Here is a 21,336-nt window from a genome sequence, read left to right on the forward strand (position 1 = left end):
AATGAGAACAAAACTAAAATCATGATGCAAACCAGAACCCCACACCGCAGAATAAAAGATAAAGTGAATTTTAAAAACTCCTATAACTTTGAAGTGGTCGAAGAGTTTGCCTACCTGGGCTCCATTATAACGCAGGACAACGAAGACCCAGTAGAAGTAAGAAAGCGCATCACAGCCGCTAACAACACTTACTTCGCGTTGCTGCCAGTGTTCAAATCCCGAAACGTCCATAGGAAAACCAAAATAACCCTGTATAAAACAATTATTAGAACGGTCTTGGCCTATGGATGTGAGGCGGGAACACTGACAGCAAAGTCTGCGGAACGGCTGGACACCTTCGAAAGAAAGGTACTTCGAAGAATCTTAGGAGCGGTGCGAGAGGGAGAGGCATGGAGAATCCGCCACAATAAGGAGCTATATGACATCTACCAAGCTCCCAGACTCTCTACTCATTTACGGCTCCAAAGACTAAGATGGGCCGGACATGTGCACCGAATGCCAAGCACACGTGTACCAAAGAAGGTTCTAACAGGACACCCGGGAGGCAAACGAAAGGCGGGCAGACCTAGGCTGAGATGGGAGGACGATGTCAGGAAAGATGCCAGAGGACTACTCCATGTTGCAGATTGGAAGACGACGGCCGAGGACAGAGGGCGGTGGAGGCTCATGTTAAAGGAGGCCAAGGCTCGAAATGGGCTGTAGCGCCATTGAAGAAGAAGAAGAAGAATGACAGTTGTTCGGGTAAAACTTTACCTTTCCCGAATAATTGCCTAAATGGCTAAATGTAAATTAATATAGGTAAATATTCGGAATCGCTGGACACGGAAAATACGAAATATTTTTAAATAATACCTTCTGATTTACCTTAATTACTATAAAAGGAATCGAACAGCATTTGGGAAATTTTTAATTTTAGCTTTTTAATTTTTAATTACGTAAAATGAAAATTCGCTTTCGCTGTATGGGATGACAGCCTGAATAATTTCTGTTGATAACATTTTCTTTTGTCGGTATTCCTGAAATGAGCGGCTAGAGACAATTGGAAAACCTAAATTAAAAAAATATAATGTAATACAATATTCCGGCAAAATAGTGCCTACTTAAAAAGCACAAATGATTTATTTGGCTATTATTATGATTATTATTTTATTTAACCTCACCTATAATAACCTAAACTAACCTATAATAATCCAGCCTAACCTATAATAATCCAATCTAACCTATGTCCTAACCTAACCTATAATAATCCAACCTAACCTATATCCTATCCTAACCTATAATAATCTAACCTGACCTAACCTAACCTCACCTATAATAATCCAACCTAACCTAACCTATATCCTAACCTAACCTATAATAATCCAATCTAACCTAACCCAACCTAACCTAACCGAACCAATCCTAACCTAACCTATCCTAACCTAACCTAACCTATAAAAACCTAACCTAACCTATAAAAATCCAACCTAACCTATAATAACCCAATCTAACCTAACCCATAATAACCCAAACTAACGTTACCTAACCTAACATAACCTGACTTATCCTAACCTATAATAATCCAAATTAATCTAACCTAACCTATAAACTAACTTGAACTATACTAATCCAACCTAACCTAACCTAACCTAGCATAACCCAACCTAACCTATCCTAACCTATAATAATTTTTTTTTTAATATTTCCTTACTTGTAAAAGAAACCAAAATACCTTTATTTTATTTTTCGAGCTTGGCTAAAATAGTACCACCTACCTGGTATTTGCATAGAGTAAATGGTAAAAATTCTAGCCACTCATATCAGGAATACCAAAAAAAGAAAATATCATCAATAGAAATTATTCTGGCTGTCATCCAATACAACGAAAGCTAATTTTAATTTTACGTAATTAAAAATTAAAATGCTAAAATTAAAAAATTCCCAAATGCATTCAGATTCCTTTTATATTAATTAAGGTAAATCCGAAGGTTTTATTTAAAAATATTTCGTATTATCCCTGCCCAGCGATTCCGAATAATACCTTAATATATATTATATACCTGGCATGTCAGATTAGAGATTTGTTGGCTAATTTTACAATCAACGAAGCGTTTCTATCTTCCGATTGTCTTTCATGTTATTTTATCGGGTTGGCAGTGCCTATACTTCCACGTATTGTTAACTTCATGTCGGTGTTCTGTCAAATAGTGCGAAATTATTATTTACGTAAATAATATTCAATATTAATATTTTTCAAAATCGTACATGCAAAGAGTTGTTGTTTATTGTCATTAAGTTGAATCAAATGTTTGTTTTATTTGTAAATGCGTATTAAAACGGTAGTTTCCCCTTTAATAATTACCGTTGTTTGAATAAATGAAATTGTACGTATTTGTATATCGCTATTATGCGCTCTGTCGGCCAATAGCGAAACTACTCCAGCGGCCGGTAAAGGAGGGATTGACATTTTTAAGGAACCTTGGAATGTTTGATTCTTGACAGACGTCAAATATATAAAACGTAATTATGGATAATTTTTACTGTAATGTAATTAATCCAATGGATTGTGAACTTTCTAAAACTTATTTTCTTCGATATTATCCAAAAATTATATTAGCAGAAACGATGCTTTTGAAGAAATCTGGTGATCCTATTTTAGTATGAAATCGGGTCTTAATTTTCAAGTTAGCGGAATTTAGCCGAAACAGACAATTTGAATTCGACCAATCAGAGGGCCCAGACCGTCCAGACGCTGGCACAATAATATTATAGATGAGTAATGATCAAAGATCCATAATATTGATGAACTAAAATACTGACAAAATAACATGATATTTAAATCAAATTCTGAAGAAAAGATCTTTCAGGTCAATGTATTTCTACGCATAACAGCTATTTCGAATGCTGAGGCCATTAACAAACAGACTTAATATCAGATAATAACTATCAGAAACAGACTCAAAAACCATAGACCGAGCTTATAATTTAACCCATTGGCATAAGGGTTATGATTTTAGGATAGCTACTATAATTTTGCTTTTAAATAGTGCGCCAATAAGCGTTACTCTATTATATAAAAATACTTCAACTACATATTCCCTGACACTGTTAGAATATTTCTTGATATACATATTGGTTATGTAGATAGCTGGAAACCCTATACATATTTGATTTGAAATATGCCTGCTTAAATTTCACATTCAATGAACTTTTAATTTAAAAAATTAGATCTGATTGTGGGAACCAAGCGATAAAGTATACCCGAAATTACTTTATTTCAACCCTTTGGGCAAATTTGAGAGATATTCTTTACAGACAACAAACAACTGTAGAGTCTTATGTGAGATATATCTCCCAGCCTGACATGGTCTCATAAAGTTATGCTATTATTACGGTGAGAAACATACTTAAAACCGAGAATACTGCGCTATCAGATTTAATTTAAAAATTTACCATAAACAATTGTTAAATAATTCTATGAAACGACATTTAGAATGTGAAAAATATTTGTCAAGGTTTGCAAATTCGACTATACGTTTGTTTAATAAATATGTTTTTCAGTTTATTGTAAAGTAGTAATTACAGTTTACACAATAAAAACCATAAAAAACAATGAGTTCATAAACATACAATAAAGATTTAACATGTATTGAGATATTTAAAACATATTGAAGATTTAACACGTATTTCAATATTAAAACATAGTGAAGATTTAACCTCTCAGACAAAGACATTTATATACTATGTGTTCCTTTGAGAACTGTCAAAACGTGATAATTTTTGTGTTATTTACGAGTTTTGCTAAAAGCATCATAACTCACGCCTTGGGAAACGTAGCCTCATTCCAAAAAATGTTTTGGAAAGATTATGAAATCCACTATCGCATTGTGTTTTTATAAGTAAATATTTGCGTCTCTAAATATATATTTTATGAAAACGTCAAAAATATGTAAGAATCGATAACCATTATTTCAAAGCCGTGAAAAATGTACTTTTTTCTGAGTATCATAAAGAAATAACACTTTATATATTGAAGAAATATTAATCACCTCAAAATATTAACACGTATTTCAATATTAAAACATAGTGAAGATTTAACACGTATTTTGGGATTAAAACATAGTGAAGATTTAACACGTATTTTGGGATTAAAACAAAGTGAAGATTTAACACGTATGTCAATATTAAAACACAGTGAAGATTTAACACGTATTTCGGGATTAAAACGTAGTTAAGATTTAAGACATATTTTGGGATTAAAACATAGTGAAGATTTAACACGTATTTTGAATTTAAAACATATATGATAGGTATGCCAATGGGTTAAAGGTGGGTAAATAATAATGTAAATGAAGTCCAGTCCAAAGCCCGTTGTGACACACACATCTACCTTGTCCAGATTGTTGTAGAAATCCGTGTTGCCGGCGCAGAGGTAGCGTCCAAGCAGCGTTGCATGCGTGGTGAATACGGTCGCTACGTCTACGTGGCGAGACCTGAAAACATAGTGTATATTTTGAAAATAAGTAAATTGTGATGGAAGATTAGTAAAAAAAATCACATTATTGAAAATTACTTTGGTTAAAATAATGTGATGTCAAGAAATTGTATACAAAAATGGATGGCGCTGCAATCGTTTAAAGGGCAACAGAGTTATGACATTTTTCTATCAAAATTGTCTGGTCAAAACCTCACATTTGAATGTACTATAGTAAATTTGTTCTAAAATCAGTGTTGCCATAGCAATAAAAAAAAATTGTTCAAACAAACTAACAGTGTTTCTAAATTTGATTTTCTGATAGTAATAGATCAAGAAAGAAACAAATCGCTCCTTAATCCTTATCCCACTTAAATCTTTGCAATCATCTAAGGCCAGAAAATAATTAGTATAACAAAACATCTATTAATACACAAAGTTATGACACAGTAGTGTACACATAAATAAACCTCTCACTATATCGTTATCTTCAGGCTTTTGGTATACAAAAAATTGGTCCTAAAAAACATAGATATGGCAATATATGTACAATTCTCATTCGGAGCCTACTTATTATACTATACACCAATGAAAAACTCGAAAAGTTTATTCCATAGACTTTCAGAGTTTTTCATTGATGGATATATCCACTAACTAAAGTTGACGTCAGAATATTCACGGTTCCAATTTTCGATCGGAGTTATACCCCCCTGATTGTACATAAATAAACCACTCACTATATCGATATCTTCTGGCTTTTTGTATGAATCAAATTGGTCCTAAAAAACCATAGATATGTCAATATATATAGACAGTACAATTCTAATTCGGAGCCTACTTATTATACTATACACCAATGAAAAAGTCTGAAAGTTTATTCCATAGACTTTCAGAGTTTTTCATTGGTGGATATAGTTAGGCAATCATATGACGTCACAATAAGAAAGAGACGAGAAGAAAGGACTTAGTTCAAACTTAAAACAGCTCAATTACTGTCAAACTTGTTGTGAAATCAGATATGAGCGCATCAGCAGAATGCTGCCTGCTCATTACATAATAAGAATAATAATAATAATAATTTTTTTTTTAAATGGTTGAGTAAAAAAAAAAAAAAATATATATAAAATATTTAATAGTAAAATATTTTTGAAAAAATATTCAAACAAATGGTTGAGTATTGGAGAGTTGAGTGCAGAAATAGAAGGATTTATGCTTGCCATTCAGGATAGAGTCATTAATACTAAAAATTATAGGAAGCATATAATCAAAGATACAAATCAAATTGATGATTTGTGTAGAAAATGTTTGGCTTTTCCGGAAACTATAGAACATATTATATCGGGATGTTCTATATTAGCACCGTCCGAGTATACATTTAGGCACAATCAAGTTTTAAAAATAATTCACCAAAGTTTGGTAACTAAACATAACTTGATTGACTGCCGTAATATAGTACCATAATATTACGAATGCGAACCAAATTCATTTTTAGAAAAATAATTTTATAAAATATATTATGATAGAACTATACTAACAAACTGAACGATTAGTCATAATAGACCCAATATAGTTTTACATGACAAAATTAAAAAAATAACTTATATCATTGATAAGTTTTTAGATTCTCACGGCCAAAAGCATTTTTGTTGTTTGTTTTTGGGGTGTTATGCCGTGTTGCGCTAACTCCTTCTTTAGCCGACGTTTCGGACAGCGTTGCAGTGTCCATCATCAGGGCAGATCCGGTAGATCCGAAATTAATAATTTACACATCTTCGGATCTACCGGATCTGCCCTGATGATGGACACTGCAACGCTGTCCGAAACGTCGGCTAAAGAAGGAGTTAGCGCAACACGGCATAACACCCCAAAAACAAACAACAAAAAAAACAAATATATCATTGATGTCGCTATTCCAAATTCCTGTAATATTCAAAAAACTGGTAATGAAAAAATAAGAAAATACACAGATTTAGGAAATGAAATAAAAAGAATTTGGCATTCTCAGACTATAAAAATATTACCATTCGTTATTTCGGCTACTGGCATTATACCTAGCTCTCTCATTAAAAATTTAGGCGTATTAGATCTATCAAAAAATTTATATATAAAGATGCAAAAGTCGGTCATTTTGAATACATGTAGGATAACGGAAGATTTCTTAAATATTTATGCTGAGGGATCAGTAGGATTTATAGGCCCTGTTAGAAGTTCTACCGAGCCGAAACCTCTGATATGAAAATATCTGGAGTCGGTGAATTATTTTCCCATTTGATCTCTGGTGAGTTGACGTGTTGTTCTTGTATTGTTTTGTATTTATTTTGCTTATATAATGCACTTGCATAGTTTCAATTGACTAGATGATCATTTGTGGAAAATTGTGTGGAAGGGTTTAGTTTTTCCTATGGGGAAGATTTAACCCGGACATAAAATCGGAAGTAGAATTATAAAAAATAATAATAATATTTCGGTTCCAATTTTCGATCGGAGTTATATCCTCCTGGTAGTGTACTTTGACATTTATTCCAACGCACTTGTAGCGTTCCACATGTGCGTGTGTTCACGTCACTTTTCCGCGCTGTAATTTTAATTAATTCGCTGGAGTATTGATGAATTTTCTGATACTTAAAAATCTATCAATACTTCAGTAATTCAATTAATACTACGCAAAAAAACTAAATACAAAGTGTAGCCGTATGAAGCGGCTTTACAAACTGCACCTTTCTCTAATTTCTATGAATGCATCCAAACAATATCAAGGCCAGTGGCAGCTTGTGACTTTTGTGTGTACTAGTGTGCTAATATTACAAAAAATGGCATTATTGATGTTGTTGTAGCCGAAAATTAATTTTTTTTTTTTTTTCGAAAATTCGGTTTTTTGTATGAAGATTTTCAGGAAATCAACAAAACACTTGTTCAAAAACTGGTGGTGCAGCAGAAAAATCTAATAATCTGCTGCAAATAAATAAATCCCAAAAATGAATAAATAAATACTTTACCAAAATAGTAGGTTCTGCAAATATGTCATACTTTTTTACTAAGTTGTTTGTTTTGCTTAATATTTACGATTTCCTATTGTGTATGTGCATTGCTGTAGTGACACGATGAACGCACGTTTGACGTTGTATTTTCATTTTTTTATTTTCAAGTTCATTTTAATGTACAATTACCGCTCTCTAGTGACAAAAAAAATAAGTTTTGGCAGTTGAGAAAATTTGCTGGGCATATAACAACCGCTTAACTGAAAACGATTTTATATCGATTTCCCGAGCACGGTTATGCTCGCCAAGTGTATCGATAGCCAAGCTGATATTGACAACGGAATAAATAAGAAATCAATACACTCACTTACATTGGCAGTCCACATGTGTACTTTTTGACACTAAAGAGAAAGTTAATTGGTCAATGAGGTCTTTAGCCATAACCCGCGATATTCTGAACAACTGTCCAAATTCAGTGTCTCCAAGCTCGAACAGATTCAATTTATCGCGTATATGACGTCTTTCAACTCTATGAGCTTTGTTAGTCTGCCTCCGTTCGTTAATAAGTCAGTAATTTTGCGTAACGAAAATGCAACTTTTATGTGAATAATTCGTTTGTATTGACAGTTAACTGAAGGCCGCGGTAAAACGTCCTAATAACCATAGATGAAGAGTTTAGTCAAGATCGTATTGATATAAGATTTTATCGAACGACCATGCTAAGGCCCCTGATCTGTTATCCTTGATTAAACTAACCGATAGAAGTAGGCATTGGATGGAGGGCGGATATTCCAGATATGAGGTTACAAGCATGAAGAAGGAAGAGAACTAACCTGAGAGCTATGAGGCCCACACCGGCTTGCCACTCGTGGAAGTGAGCCACGATTCTTGGCGGACTATCGCACCACGATTCTGCCGCATTCCTGAACTGTGGACATAAAATGCAATCAATTAAAAACCACTCGTTCAATGCCACACGAAGAGGAAGTTTTGAAATCTCATGCAAAGTAATCTTATATAAAGTGTGGAGAATATTCAAAACAAATTTTTGTAATACCTCTTCATGCATGAGGGAATTCAGTTTTTACCGTTTCCAACAGCGTTTAGGGATGCTGGGTATGCAGCCTTAATTTTGGAGGAATATTGATAATACTTTATAAAATAATAACAATTTGGCTACTGGCATTATACCTAGCTCTCTCATTAAAAATTTAGGCATATTAGATCTATTAAAAAATTTATATATAAAAATGAAAAAAACAGTCATTTTAAATACATGTAGGATAACGAAAGATTTTTTAAATATTTATGTTGAGGGATCAGTAGGATTTATAGGCCCTGTTAGGAGTTCTACCGAGCCGAACCCTCTGATATGAAAATATCTGGAGTCGAAGAATTATTTTCCCATTTGATCTCTGGTGATTTGACATGTTGTTCTTGTATTGTTTTGTATTTATTTTGCTTATATAATGCACTTGCATAATGTTGATTGACTAGATGTTCATTTGTGGAAAAGTGTGTGGAAGGGTTTAGTTTTTCCTATGGGGAAGATTTAACCCGGACATAAAATCGGAAAAATACAATGTACTAGCTGTACCCAGCCACGCGTTGCTGTGGCTCAGTCTGTCTGTGCAGACAGAGAAACAATACCGCGTGTTGCTTTTAAGTCCAATAGATGGCACTGTTTTTTTTATTTTTAAAAACATGTTTTTTCCTGTCAGAGGTGACATATATATATTATAGGTATATAAAAACATACATGTTCATTTGAATGTTACGATGTGTCAAAATTTCATAGCAATCGGTGAAGAACTTTTGGAGATTTAAGATTTTGAACAAATGAACATTAACATTTTTATTTATTTAGAAGAAGATTATTCCCAGTGACTACTGCTTATGATTTATAACTCTTTTATACGCCCATGGGGCTTTTACATTGGGTATGTTGGTTACAATTTTTTACACAAGGATTAGTAATAAACAATGGTTTACAATTGTTTAAATTTAATAATCTAAACATTTTCAGAAACAATATTTTGACACGAAAGATTTGTTAAGGCATGTTTTACACATTGAATTTTTTATGTTAAAAATTTCAATACTATTTGTATATTGTATATAGACGTTTCAGAAAACTAAAAACTGTTTTTGAAAGGTGATTTGGTGACAAATTTTATTATTAGAAATAAACATATGATTTCAACAATATAAAATTTTTTTATGCAAACATAAAAAAGTTTTAAAAATGGCTGACCTTTCGTTTTTTCGTCCAAATACTGAACTAAAATTACTGATAACGAAACAAACTGATAAAAACACACATTTTATTAGACGAATGTATTATAAACATTATTGTCACCTCATTTTTTTGATTTCATATAAAAATCTATATGAATAAAAAGATTAATGTTCGTTTGTCCAAAATCTTAAATCTCCGAAAGTTCTTCACAGATTGCTTTGAAATTTTGACACAACTTTGCATTCGAATATGCGCGAAATTTTATATACCTATTAACATAAGATATGGTGCTGTTTAAAAAAAAAAAGTTTTTTACATCTATATAATTAGATGACACCTGTAAAAACATGCCTGACGAACATACTTTTTTTTGAAAAACAGCACAAAAAAGCAACACAAGCTATTGTTTCTCTATCTGCACAAACCGAATGAGCCGCAGCAACGCGTGGCGGGGTACAGCTAGTAATTAATAAAAACCAAATTAAAAAATTTAACCTGAACCTTTGGTTTTGTAGAGGTGTACATTATAATTCTTCTGTGGGTAACGTCTAGATTTGAATATTATAAAGCTTGGTGTTTTCTCTATCTAACAATGTTAGATCATATTTCTAACCGTAAGGGAGAGACAACGATTTCTATGAGCTGTTCCTACAAAACAAACAAATTAGCCAGGGGGGTTAAGCACAAACTATCCATTAAGTTTTAATTGTGTTAACTACACTTAACTCTTTGCACGCGGCCGTATCAACTGTTGTTACGGTAAAAAGTCTATACTCACACGCGGCTGTATCAACAGTTGATACGGAAACTTTGACGGCCGATATTCCAGCGCTCTTTCGTCATAAATGTATTTCTTGCTCACTTGGACATTCGTAGAACTATCACGATGCTGACATCTACAAGAATTCTCAAAAATAAAATTGTATTTCATAAAAAAAGATCGATAATCAAGTGCGCCTCTTCGCGCCTTTTAGTCCTTTAGTTTACATTTTTGTCAACAGATGGCGTTAGTACTATGTAGTATGTCATTCACAACTTTTCATAACTAAAAATGATAAGTGATCATGGTGTCCCACTTGTGTCTATCACCTAAGTACACACACGCCGAGTGAATGGCGGGACCACATTCAAAAGATACGGTACGTCTTTGTATGAAATTTTATGTTTTTGTTTTTATAAACATCTAAGAGTGTTGACACACGAGTATTTGTTTTCATATTGTGGAGAATAATCTGTTCTGTCTATATAGTCCAATAAATCATGCCAGAATGCTATAATTTGACATTTAATTGCGTACAAAGGTATTTGAAAATATGTACAGCGTACGGGTATAGATAAAACGGAGCAAATTAACGCATTCAAAAGGTTAATGTTAATTTTGATCGCTTTTGCAATGTATTTACGTTTCAGTAAAAAGAAAGTTGATAAATGTTTTACAATAATTTTACCTCTTGAATGAACTGCGCCACCATGTAGCCCAGAATGACGGCATCGTTGGCCTCGATGTCCAGATGCGGGATGCCCAAATTGCATGAGCTCCAGAGCTCCTGCTTGTATTCGTCCAGCCGCCAGGCGCCGGAGCCAATGTCAAAGAGCACCACTTGAGGATTGCCGTCCACCAGCCATGTTCCCGTGTGGAGCTGAGGGAAAATACAACAAGAATCAATAGCCAACACAGATAGATAATAGAAACAAAAGGGAGATATATGAATATGAAAAAGTGTGAGGAAAATAATATAAAACCTTTTCCACACTTATACCGCGAAACTTTGGGGGTGAATTGAATCCTATAATTTCTATACCCGCTATATCCGATTTTTTGACAAAATGATATGACATCTTGTTCACATTTTTGCGAGCAACAAGAGGAGCCTAAAATTGAGTTTCAAAACCCTCCTTATCACGACCAAAAACCATGTTAAAACTGCGAGTGAGAAACCAAATACGCTATATCATACAGAAAGTTACTATCAAAACCCGCTATATCGGATTCAACGAATCGCAAGCAGTTATTTTGCCAAAATACAATATGGCCGCCGCTCTGACGCCACGCTCGTGTGTCAAAATGATCTACGCGTGAGTTTCTAAACCCGCCATGTCGGCTCAGTTGACTTTCAAAATCACGAAGTGAGTATCAAAATCCGCTATATCCATTTTATTTATCGAAATTACTTAATTATTGCTAGACATATCGTCACCTTAAAGCAATAGTGGGATATCTTGAAAAATGCTGTTCTGAGATAATAGGACTTTTAGGTTTGCGTGAGCTCTAGCAGCATCAAATTAACTAATCTTGCAGATTAATGATTTAGTATAAGAGAGGTAAATTATTTAACATCAACACAAAATTGTAATAATAGAAAAATTATTATTTTTTTCATACTAATTTTGACAAAGTATACGTAAATCTGGAAATATCTCACTGTTGCGTGGAGTGTTTGGTAATCATCTCAAATTATCTCAGTGTAGCATAGTAATAATATTACGAGTTTAGATGGATAAATGAATTAATAATTGTTCCTCGGGAGATTTTTTCAATGTGTACGACTGTTTCAGGCTAATAATTGCTTTAAATAATTAATAATTGCTTAAAATAATTAATAATTGCTTAAAATAATTAATAATTGCTTAAAATAATTAATAATTCTCATTTCTGCATGTTTTTCCATGATGTTTATAATCATAAATACATTTTCAACAGTACACACCCACTCACTCAAAAATAACAGAAAACCTTTAGAATAAAAAGTATGTAATTTTTTTTACAGAAAACTTTAAGAACAAAAAAATAAAACAAATATGTGTTGATTCCCTGGAAACATACAATGAACCTTCATCGTTATTTTCTTCTTGTACATCGCAGTCTGTATTAGCAGTATTAATTAATTCAAAACAAATAATGAGGTTTTTTCGGTATAACACCACTTTGGCAAACAAATAAGAAAACACGATTTTTATTCGGTGGAATTGTAGGTGGAACTGTATAGTGTATAAGCTGGTCCTAGAATTATACTATTCTCATTCCGAACATTCTTTAGTCGTTCTGTCACATTAATGCTCTGATTAAATGGATCCTCGGTGTAGGTGCTTTTGTATTTGATAACTAACGATTCGTCTTTAGTGATCTGTAAAATCTTAACTTTATTCCAAATACATTTATTTTTGTCCATGTTTATTGAGAAATTTTTTCCAGTCTTCTCACATACCTTCTTCCAGTCAGTGAAGTTGTTTCCATTACTGTTAACTTATAACGAGGTTCATTCTTCTTGGAACACTTTATGATCATCGCTAACTCCGTTGGAATAAATATTAGGCCTTGTTTTAAAACCCTGACCTTTTCTCTGTCGATGCAATAATGAATGGAGTCTCCTTTGTTCTCTGAGTGCCCAACAATTAGGTATATATGGGTAATTATTTGAATATCAAGTGTTCATAGTGCATGCATGTACATAGAAAATAAATAAATTGTTTTTATCCTGTGCCACACAGTTATCAGAATAAAAGATCACTTCCCATTTCCCTTGGCAAAGGTCTTTTAAAAATGTGTACACGCAGGTAGATATTTCAACTGCGCATCTTTTAGCTACACCCTCATGCAGCATGTAACAATGGCCCTGTCGTGTTTGGTATTGTAAATACAGAAGTTATAACGTTTAACTTGCTCTTATAAAAAAATAGATATATTGCCATTTGGCAACGGCATAACAGCTTGAAAGTCATAAATGGCAACTACAGTATCATCAGTGGTCTTGGTAATGTTTTTATCTTTTTCTTGTCGAGATAGCTTTACATTCTGAATGTGTTCAGAATATTATTATTTTTTCTAATATCTCATTTGCAGTACTATAGTTGTATTATACACAAAATCCACAAAGGTTTTTTTTTGGTTAAAAAAAATATATATTGAATTTGGTATTGAATTGTATGTAGAGTGTGTAACATAGAGATTACATACCGAGACACACTTCTATTTGTACAAATTGTACATCTTTTGGATATTTGGAGATCCGAGATGATCCTTCACGATAATAGTGCGATTCCACTCTACTAAAGCTGTTGATGTGATTCATAACACCATCAACTAAATCATCCTTTTGCAGGAAGCTGTCTGTTTTATTTTTTAATAGAGTGCTTATGGTATTATTGCTTATATCTAAGGTTGCCATAAAAAAAATCTTACACATACGTATGTTATGTCCATCTCTCTCAAAATAATAACCACTATTAGCTAGCATTCATGGAATCATAAATATTAAAATATTTTAATCGATCAACTTCCAAAACAGATTCAGAACATTTGTATTTACAATTAGTACACAGTACAGGCTTAATTTGTTTTGCTCTGCGTATTTTTCCTGACTTTGCTACATACTCTTGACCAGTATTCACCTTCAGATTATTTATGTTTCTCTTCCAAGATCACCCAGCTTGTTGAAAACTATAGAGCTACAATGAGACAGTAAATTTATTTCAGTATTTTAAACGACCTTTTGAAAGCAACAGTGGGACAACATCAATATCTCAGTGTTGTTCTGAGTGACCGAACATTTCAATACTGAGATTTTACTTGTAACACTGGCAATTTTGTTTTTACAAAATATCCCAGTAATTCATCATGTAGAGCTCAAAATTTTACATCGAACTGCATACTTATCTCAAAAGTGTATTTTTCGAAGATATCCCACTATTGCTTTAAGGTGACGATATATAGAAAAATAAATGCTTTTCGAAATTTTATTACTCCAATTCATTATATAAAAAATTGTAATGCATTTACTTATGTACGCTAGAGATGTGACAGTTTTTTGCGGTTTTCTCCAAATCAATGAAAGTTGATATAGCGGGTATAGAAATTACACGACTCAATTCATAAAAAATTTCATTAGTGCCTGAATAAAAAAGTTATGATAAATTTCACAAATTTTTTCAGTTTAACATACCACAACTTTTAATTTATTATTTCTCCGCGCTCAGTCAGCTTTTTAATAAATAAAATGATTTTGAATTCATTTGTTTGTGTTTTAAAAGTTAATTAGAAAATGTTTTCAAATCAATAACTGCTGTTACTAGGTGTGTACCTCACGCCTCTCAGATGTTATCCCAAAATGTGCATTATATGTACCTTGGAAAAATAAAGTTACAATTACACTAGACAATCTTTCTTTTTTAGTAAGAACTGTATTGATTAAAAAAAATTGTTGGGATTTTTTTCTAACATTACCATGAAAATCACCCCCAAAGTTTTGTGGTATGTGTGTGGAACACGGTGTATGTGCATGGTAGAAGAATTTGGGGAAGGCAGAGGTACCGCCGCCCCGGGAACCATTTTTTGGATAGCCAACACTCTGCCATAGGTCAACCCAAGTGGTTTGCTACGTTAAGTGACTTAGCAACTGTGCCCAGGTTCATGTGATACGTTTGCCCAACTACTGCACAGGCCGGATCAGGAGACTGGTTGGGGGAGACCTTTTGACTTCTCCCGAGCCGGACTCTCGCTACCCATCGCCGTACACCACAGTGGGAGGGATGGATTCATACGTCTGTCACTCTTGGACACATTGACTTCCAGATTCCTACCCAACCCTCATACCTTTTCCTTTCCAAAACTTCCTCTCCTTACTTTTCCTAAAAAGACCCTCCACTCAGCATCCCCAAAGATGACATAGGCCCTGAGGGATTTTGTCCTCAGGGCCACCTGTGTGGAGCTAATGTAAAAAAAACAAAAAATCAAATACTCTAGTCGGGCCATGTCAAGAGTCGGAATAACAGAAGAGTATGTATGAGACAAAAAATAAAAATTACATATAATATTTCAGTTACCTTGTATCCCTGCGATCTCATAGCGTTCACAGCAACACTGAGGGGGTTGTTTTCAGGGAACTCCGCCTCTTCAACTTCTGTTCTCGCCGTAAACTCCTTGTAGGGCCCTGCGATAAGGCAATACACAATTCATCAAATGCACTGAACAAATACTTTAATACAGGGTTTTCCAATAAGAGGTGTTATTTTGAATAGCCCGCTATTTCAGTGGATGTTACTTTTGAAGCTGTCATTTTTTAACATTTGACAAGTAGAAACTACACCATTAATAAAAATGGAACGTTACACGCTTCAACAACGCATTGAAATTATTAAAATTCACTTGAGTGAATCAAATGCAAATCATCTTGAGTGATGAGGCCCATTTCCACCTCGGTGGCTTCGTCAGCAAGTAAAATTGTCGCATCTGGGGCTCGGAAAACCCAAGAGTTATTGTTGAAAAGCCTCTCTATCCTCAACGTGTGACTGTTTGGTGCGGTTTATGGTCCGGCGGTGTCATTAGTACACAACTGCGTACCCTGTATGAATCGCAAGTGCGCCCCACTGTTGAATTTGGCAGCTATCTCTGGTCTGGAGCCCCACTTTAAAAAAACTCTGAGCAGAATTGGGCGGACCGTTTGATAGATTCCCCTATATTAACAAACGGATTGCAATCTTTAGAGCACAGGCGTCAGGTAGGTATGCAGTCCTTGTTCTACCGGAATTACAATGGAAGATGCTCCAAGGAATTAGCGTCATTGATTCGTTTGGCACAGGTGAATAGTCGGGAGACGAGACAAATGGGCACCCAACATACGTACACGGTTGACATTTATCACATGAGAACGGGTCGCTTCTACGACTTGTTCATGAGTTCAACAGCTCGGCTGTGGAGCAATTTTGCCAGCCTTTATGTTTCCTCCTTCCCATGTTTCATCCTTTCAACAGTATTCCGAAAAAAATCGAAATTATCGGAAAATTTTTTTTTTGCTGTAGCTGTGAATCAGTTTACCGCTGGTACTACGAGTTTCCGGACACGGTGTATATTATCATTTGAACTGACAATTTAATTTTTTTTTGCATATTTCTACATAAATGTACATAACGCACGGTTTCCAGAAACTCAAGTGGAAAACTTGTGAATCTATATCGCATTTGAAGTCGATTTTGTGGTATGTTTATTTTTTTTTTAAATTATGTTTTTTTGTTATTACATGTTAACTACATTTTTAATTGAACATGAATAATTGCTATACTAATACTACTAACTAACCATCATGCCGTTTCCCCACAGGGGTAGTCAGAGAGGACGGACCGCTAAACAACTCGGTCTTGGCACACGCTCCTTGCCTCATTCACATTCATACATCGTCTCATACATACTCTTCTATTATTCTGACTCTTGACATGGCCCGATGTCGAGTATCTGATTCACTTGATCGTGCCATGTCTTCCTCGGCGTCCCCGACTTCTGCTACCATTCGCATTTGCATCATATATCCTCCTTAGACTCCTTTCTTCGCTCATTTGCTCTATATGCCCAAACCATCTAAATTCTTATTATATCATTCATTCTTAATCTTACTCATTACGCTTACATCCGCCTTGCACTCTTTGCAGATCTCCACATTCCTCACACGATCATACATGGTTTTACCACACATACGCCTTAGAGATCTCATTTCAACAGCATTCAATCTACTTTCATCCTTTCTTTGCCAGTTCCATGCCTCACTTCCATACATCAGGATAGGTACCAGCACTCCATTGTGGAATGCTAACTTCGCTTCTTTGGACATTTTTTTGTTAGCGCCAACTGCGTTCAGTCCTCCATTAATGGAGTTACACATATTATAAATTATGAATTGCACTATTATTTTGTTGTTAATCCTTTTTTATGAAAATCAGAATTACATTACTGCATCTTATCTGTAAGCCCTTGTTAAAAAATCTCTTCCAGGTTCAACAGTGTGTAACCTTATTATTGTTTATCAAAAGTAATGATACAATGATAAAGTTTTCATATCAGATGACACACCAGCTGACAAGATAGGAAATAATAAACTAACTTAATCCGTGGTATATTTTATTAACGCTACGAAACAATGCAAAATCAGGTGTTTTTGGTTTAAAAATGTGATTGCTAAGAAATATCTTAGATTCTTTAATTAAATACTGCGAGTAGAACACATATTGGCTTTTGAAATAACAGCATTTTTTTAATTTTTATAAGCCCTAAAAATTTTATTATCAGGCTTATATGTAAAAACAGCTTTAAAGATCAAAATCTCCTATTAACAAACCAATTTTTGGTTATGGTTTTATTATATAACTAGCTGTACCTGTAAATCAAGTTGGCTGGTGTTAAGCGGGAACTTAAACCTTATCGCCATCTGCATAAGGTGTGTGCATTTGTTAGCGGCCCGATTCCACGACATGGTGCGTTACATGACGTGGTGCATTGCCTTAAGGCGATGCCATACTTAGTAATGCAAAATCATGTGTTTTTGGTTTGAAAATTTGGTCGCCTAGAAATGTTTCAGATGCTTTAATTAAATACTGCGAGTAGAATACATCTTGGCCTTTGAAATAATCCAGTATTTTTTAGATAAGTCTTTTTATAAGCACAGAAAAAAAAATGTATAAGGCCTATGAAAACTGCTTTAAAGTTCAAAATCTCCTACTTACGAACCCATTTTCGGTTATGATTTTATTGTATAATGTGGCAAAATAAGTTATTTATAAAATGATCGAAAAAAAATTAAATATTTATGCCTGAACATCCACAAAATAAAATATAAGGCACTTTTTTGCCATGTTTTTTTCTTGCATAAATCAAAACAGGCGGATGGTGTTAAGCGGGAATTTAGACCTTATCGCCATCTACGTAAGGGTTGTTATTGATAGCGGCTCAATTTAAAATATTACAAGACGTAGTGCCATGCTTTTTAGGGGAGTTATTTTGTGTTAAAAATAAACGACGCCAGTACATAGTATTTTGAAAACTGCAAACATATATTCGGAGTGAGTCAGTATCACGCACAGTAAGTTATACATCACCAAGTAAATTAGTATCAAAGAAAACGTAAGCATCACAGAGAAAATTAGTATCAATGAGAAGTTAATATCATGGATTAACACATTCACTGCCAGGAGCTTTCGTTTAAATATGATTGGTCACTCCACCCATGGGAGTGATTGGCACTCAACCGGTTAAGTTAGAGTCACACAGAATATTAGTATTACAGAGTATGTTAGTATCACGGACTAACTTGAGACTTACCTAGAAGGCAATACTGTTCTCCCATCTCTTCGGTGGAGATATAGGCCTTGGAGCGGATGACCGTGTAAATTCCACCAACTAGAAAAAAGAAGAAAAAAAATTATAACAACAAAAATTTTATTTATATAAAATAAAAACTTAAATAACACCATTCAAAGAGTTACTATATAAATGCGCGGACAGCGCCTTAAGTGGTAGAACCTATGCCTACCTATTCAATACATAATTTTTATTATTTGAATCCTATAATTTCTATACCCGCTATATCCGATTTTTTGACAAAATCATCTGAGTATGACATCTTGTTCACATTTTTGCGAGCAACAAGAGGAACCTAAAATTGAGTTTCAAAATCCTACTTATCATGACCAAAAACCATGTTAAAACTGCGAGTGAGAAACCAAATCCGCTATATCATACAGAAAGTTACTATCAAAACGCGCTATATCGGATTCAACCAATCACAAGCGGTTATTTTGCCAAAATACAATATGGCCGCCGCTCTGACGCCACGCTCGTGTGTCAAAATGATCTACGCGTGTGTTTCTAAACCCGCCATGTCGGCTCAGTTGACTTTCAAAAGCCTCTATATCACGAAGTGAGTATCAAAATCCGCTTTATTCATTTTATTTATCGAAATTACTTAATTATTGCTAGACATATATAGAAAAATAAATGCTTTTCGAAATGTTATTACTCCAATTCATTATATGTATAAAAAATTGTAATGCAATTACTTATGTACGCTAGAGATGTGACAGTTTTTTGCGGTTTTCTCCAAATCAATGAAAGTTGATATAGCGGGTATAGAAATTATACGACTCATTTACATGCTTGGATACTTTGTAATAATTAGAATAAAATTCAAAACTCACCATGGAAATTATGTTTCAAAAATGGAATGAATCTGAGTTTGAACTTTCCTGATTCTAACTTGTGCAACTCTCATGAGATAAAATTTAGAACACTCATATTTTTTAACAGAAACATTTTTCCGAGTGTTTCAAATTTACGTCATGAATCTGTCATTTTTGTAAGTTAAACAAGTTGAAGAAAATTCAAGGAAAACCTGCTATTTTCTTGTGAACAGAGAAATATAAAGGCGCCGGCAATTCTTACCAGTACAAAGGCAGGTGCATGCCCCATGAAGCTGACAATGGCAGCCAGACAAAAGGAGGTGAAACTTGTATGGAAACAATGTTCATTTTGTCAGGGCGTATCGTGTTTCGGCTCACAATCATATTGAAATGAAAACCACCGAGCAATCGACAGAGGGGTCTTAATCTTATTATATACAGTAAAACATACATAATATAAGGAGTTTTCACGCTCAAGAAGTTTTGTTTTGTCAGTTCCTTGAAAACTTAAATAGCCTAATTTTGAACCAATGAATTCTTCTAAATAAGAAGTTTTATTTTCCGGATTCTTCAAAACCTTGCAAACAAGTTTCATGGCTTATTTCTGGTTTGAATATAAAGAACAATAGATACTTAATATGGAAAATAAGTTTGTAAGATCTCGTGCTCACAATAGAGTAAATTTTCTAAAACTGCAATTTATACTTTTCCATGTTTCTTTTGATTAAAATAACAATTCCACTATTTATCCTCTTCTACTCTGGCTTTTCACAAATCTATACCTACTCATGTAATCATTTCCACAGCACATTTCTCTAACCTGCAACAAATCTCTAACCTTTGTCTAATACAATAGTTTTCTATTGGCACATTTTCCCTCCAATAATCCACCTGTCAAAAGCAACTCCTTCGTTTTTGTTTATTATATATCGAGCCATAATCGGCAGAACAGCGTAAGCGACAATTTGTAAATTATACAGGAGAAGGTTTTTTTTAATTAACTCTCTTAATTGATTCCAAAAAGGATTTAGGTTAATCAAGATTAATAATCTTTGGTTACTGCCTGTATGAAATGAAAATACTTTTTATTTAAATGCCTCCAGTTGTCGAGATAGTGGCGGTAACGCTGTTTTGCCTGTAACCCTAACAGATTTTTTTCCCTCTGAAATGTCGCTTACGCTATTTGGAGTAGATTTTTTAAAAATTTTTATCATGCAATAGGCCATAAGTAACTACTAATAAAGAACATATATATTTTTAAAGTAATATTTTTTTAAAAATCTTGCTTGTACTTTACAGGGAAAATTAAGAAAAAATATTATTTTCTAAAAACTATAAAAATAAAACAAAAATATTTTAACAAATAATAAACATAATAGATACATCGTATATATTTTTTTAATAATAGCACTTATATCGGAAATTTTTGAAAAAGTTTGTTGGTTTGAGCCACATTTTTCAAAACTATTCACATGTCTTCCTGGTCGGATTCAGGTAAGGTATCTTCCACTGTGGATCCATGTGGCAGTTCCAAAAATTCATGCCTCATCCTCTCAGGAATAATACCTTTCTCGCAGAGACCTTTAAGATCCCTATACTTGATCTCCGTATTTTCGACTATAATACAAATTTACGCTTTCTCCATGGGGAGTGGTTAGCACCTTCTCGAGGTCAAAACTTGCGCACAAAATATCATTATCATTTTTGCTTTTAGCCTGATCATTAAT

General features: G+C 33.9%; 1 protein-coding gene across 8 annotated transcripts in view; it reads right to left on the reverse strand.

The window, feature by feature from the left end:
* The window catches only part of Glys (glycogen [starch] synthase), a 75,418-nt gene that overhangs the window by 33,797 nt on the left and 20,285 nt on the right, over positions 1 to 21,336 (reverse strand). For 6 of the 8 annotated variants that reach the window (XM_089647788.1, XM_089647786.1, XM_089647787.1 and 3 more), the window contains 5 exons: positions 18,753 to 18,830; positions 15,491 to 15,597; positions 11,119 to 11,310; positions 8,265 to 8,359; positions 4,364 to 4,472 (listed from right to left, as the gene is read on the reverse strand). In XM_089647788.1, coding sequence (XP_089503914.1) covers positions 4,364 to 4,472; positions 8,265 to 8,359; positions 11,119 to 11,310; positions 15,491 to 15,597; positions 18,753 to 18,830 — 581 coding nt within the window. The remainder of the gene's footprint in view (positions 1 to 4,363; positions 4,473 to 8,264; positions 8,360 to 11,118; positions 11,311 to 15,490; positions 15,598 to 18,752; positions 18,831 to 21,336) is intronic. The other 2 variants (XM_089647792.1, XM_089647790.1) reach the window with 1 other exon arrangement.

Source organism: Hesperophylax consimilis, chromosome 27, assembly GCF_061612785.1.
Source record: "Hesperophylax consimilis isolate HC1 chromosome 27, BYU_Hcon_1.0, whole genome shotgun sequence".
Lineage (NCBI taxonomy): Eukaryota > Metazoa > Arthropoda > Insecta > Trichoptera > Limnephilidae > Hesperophylax > Hesperophylax consimilis.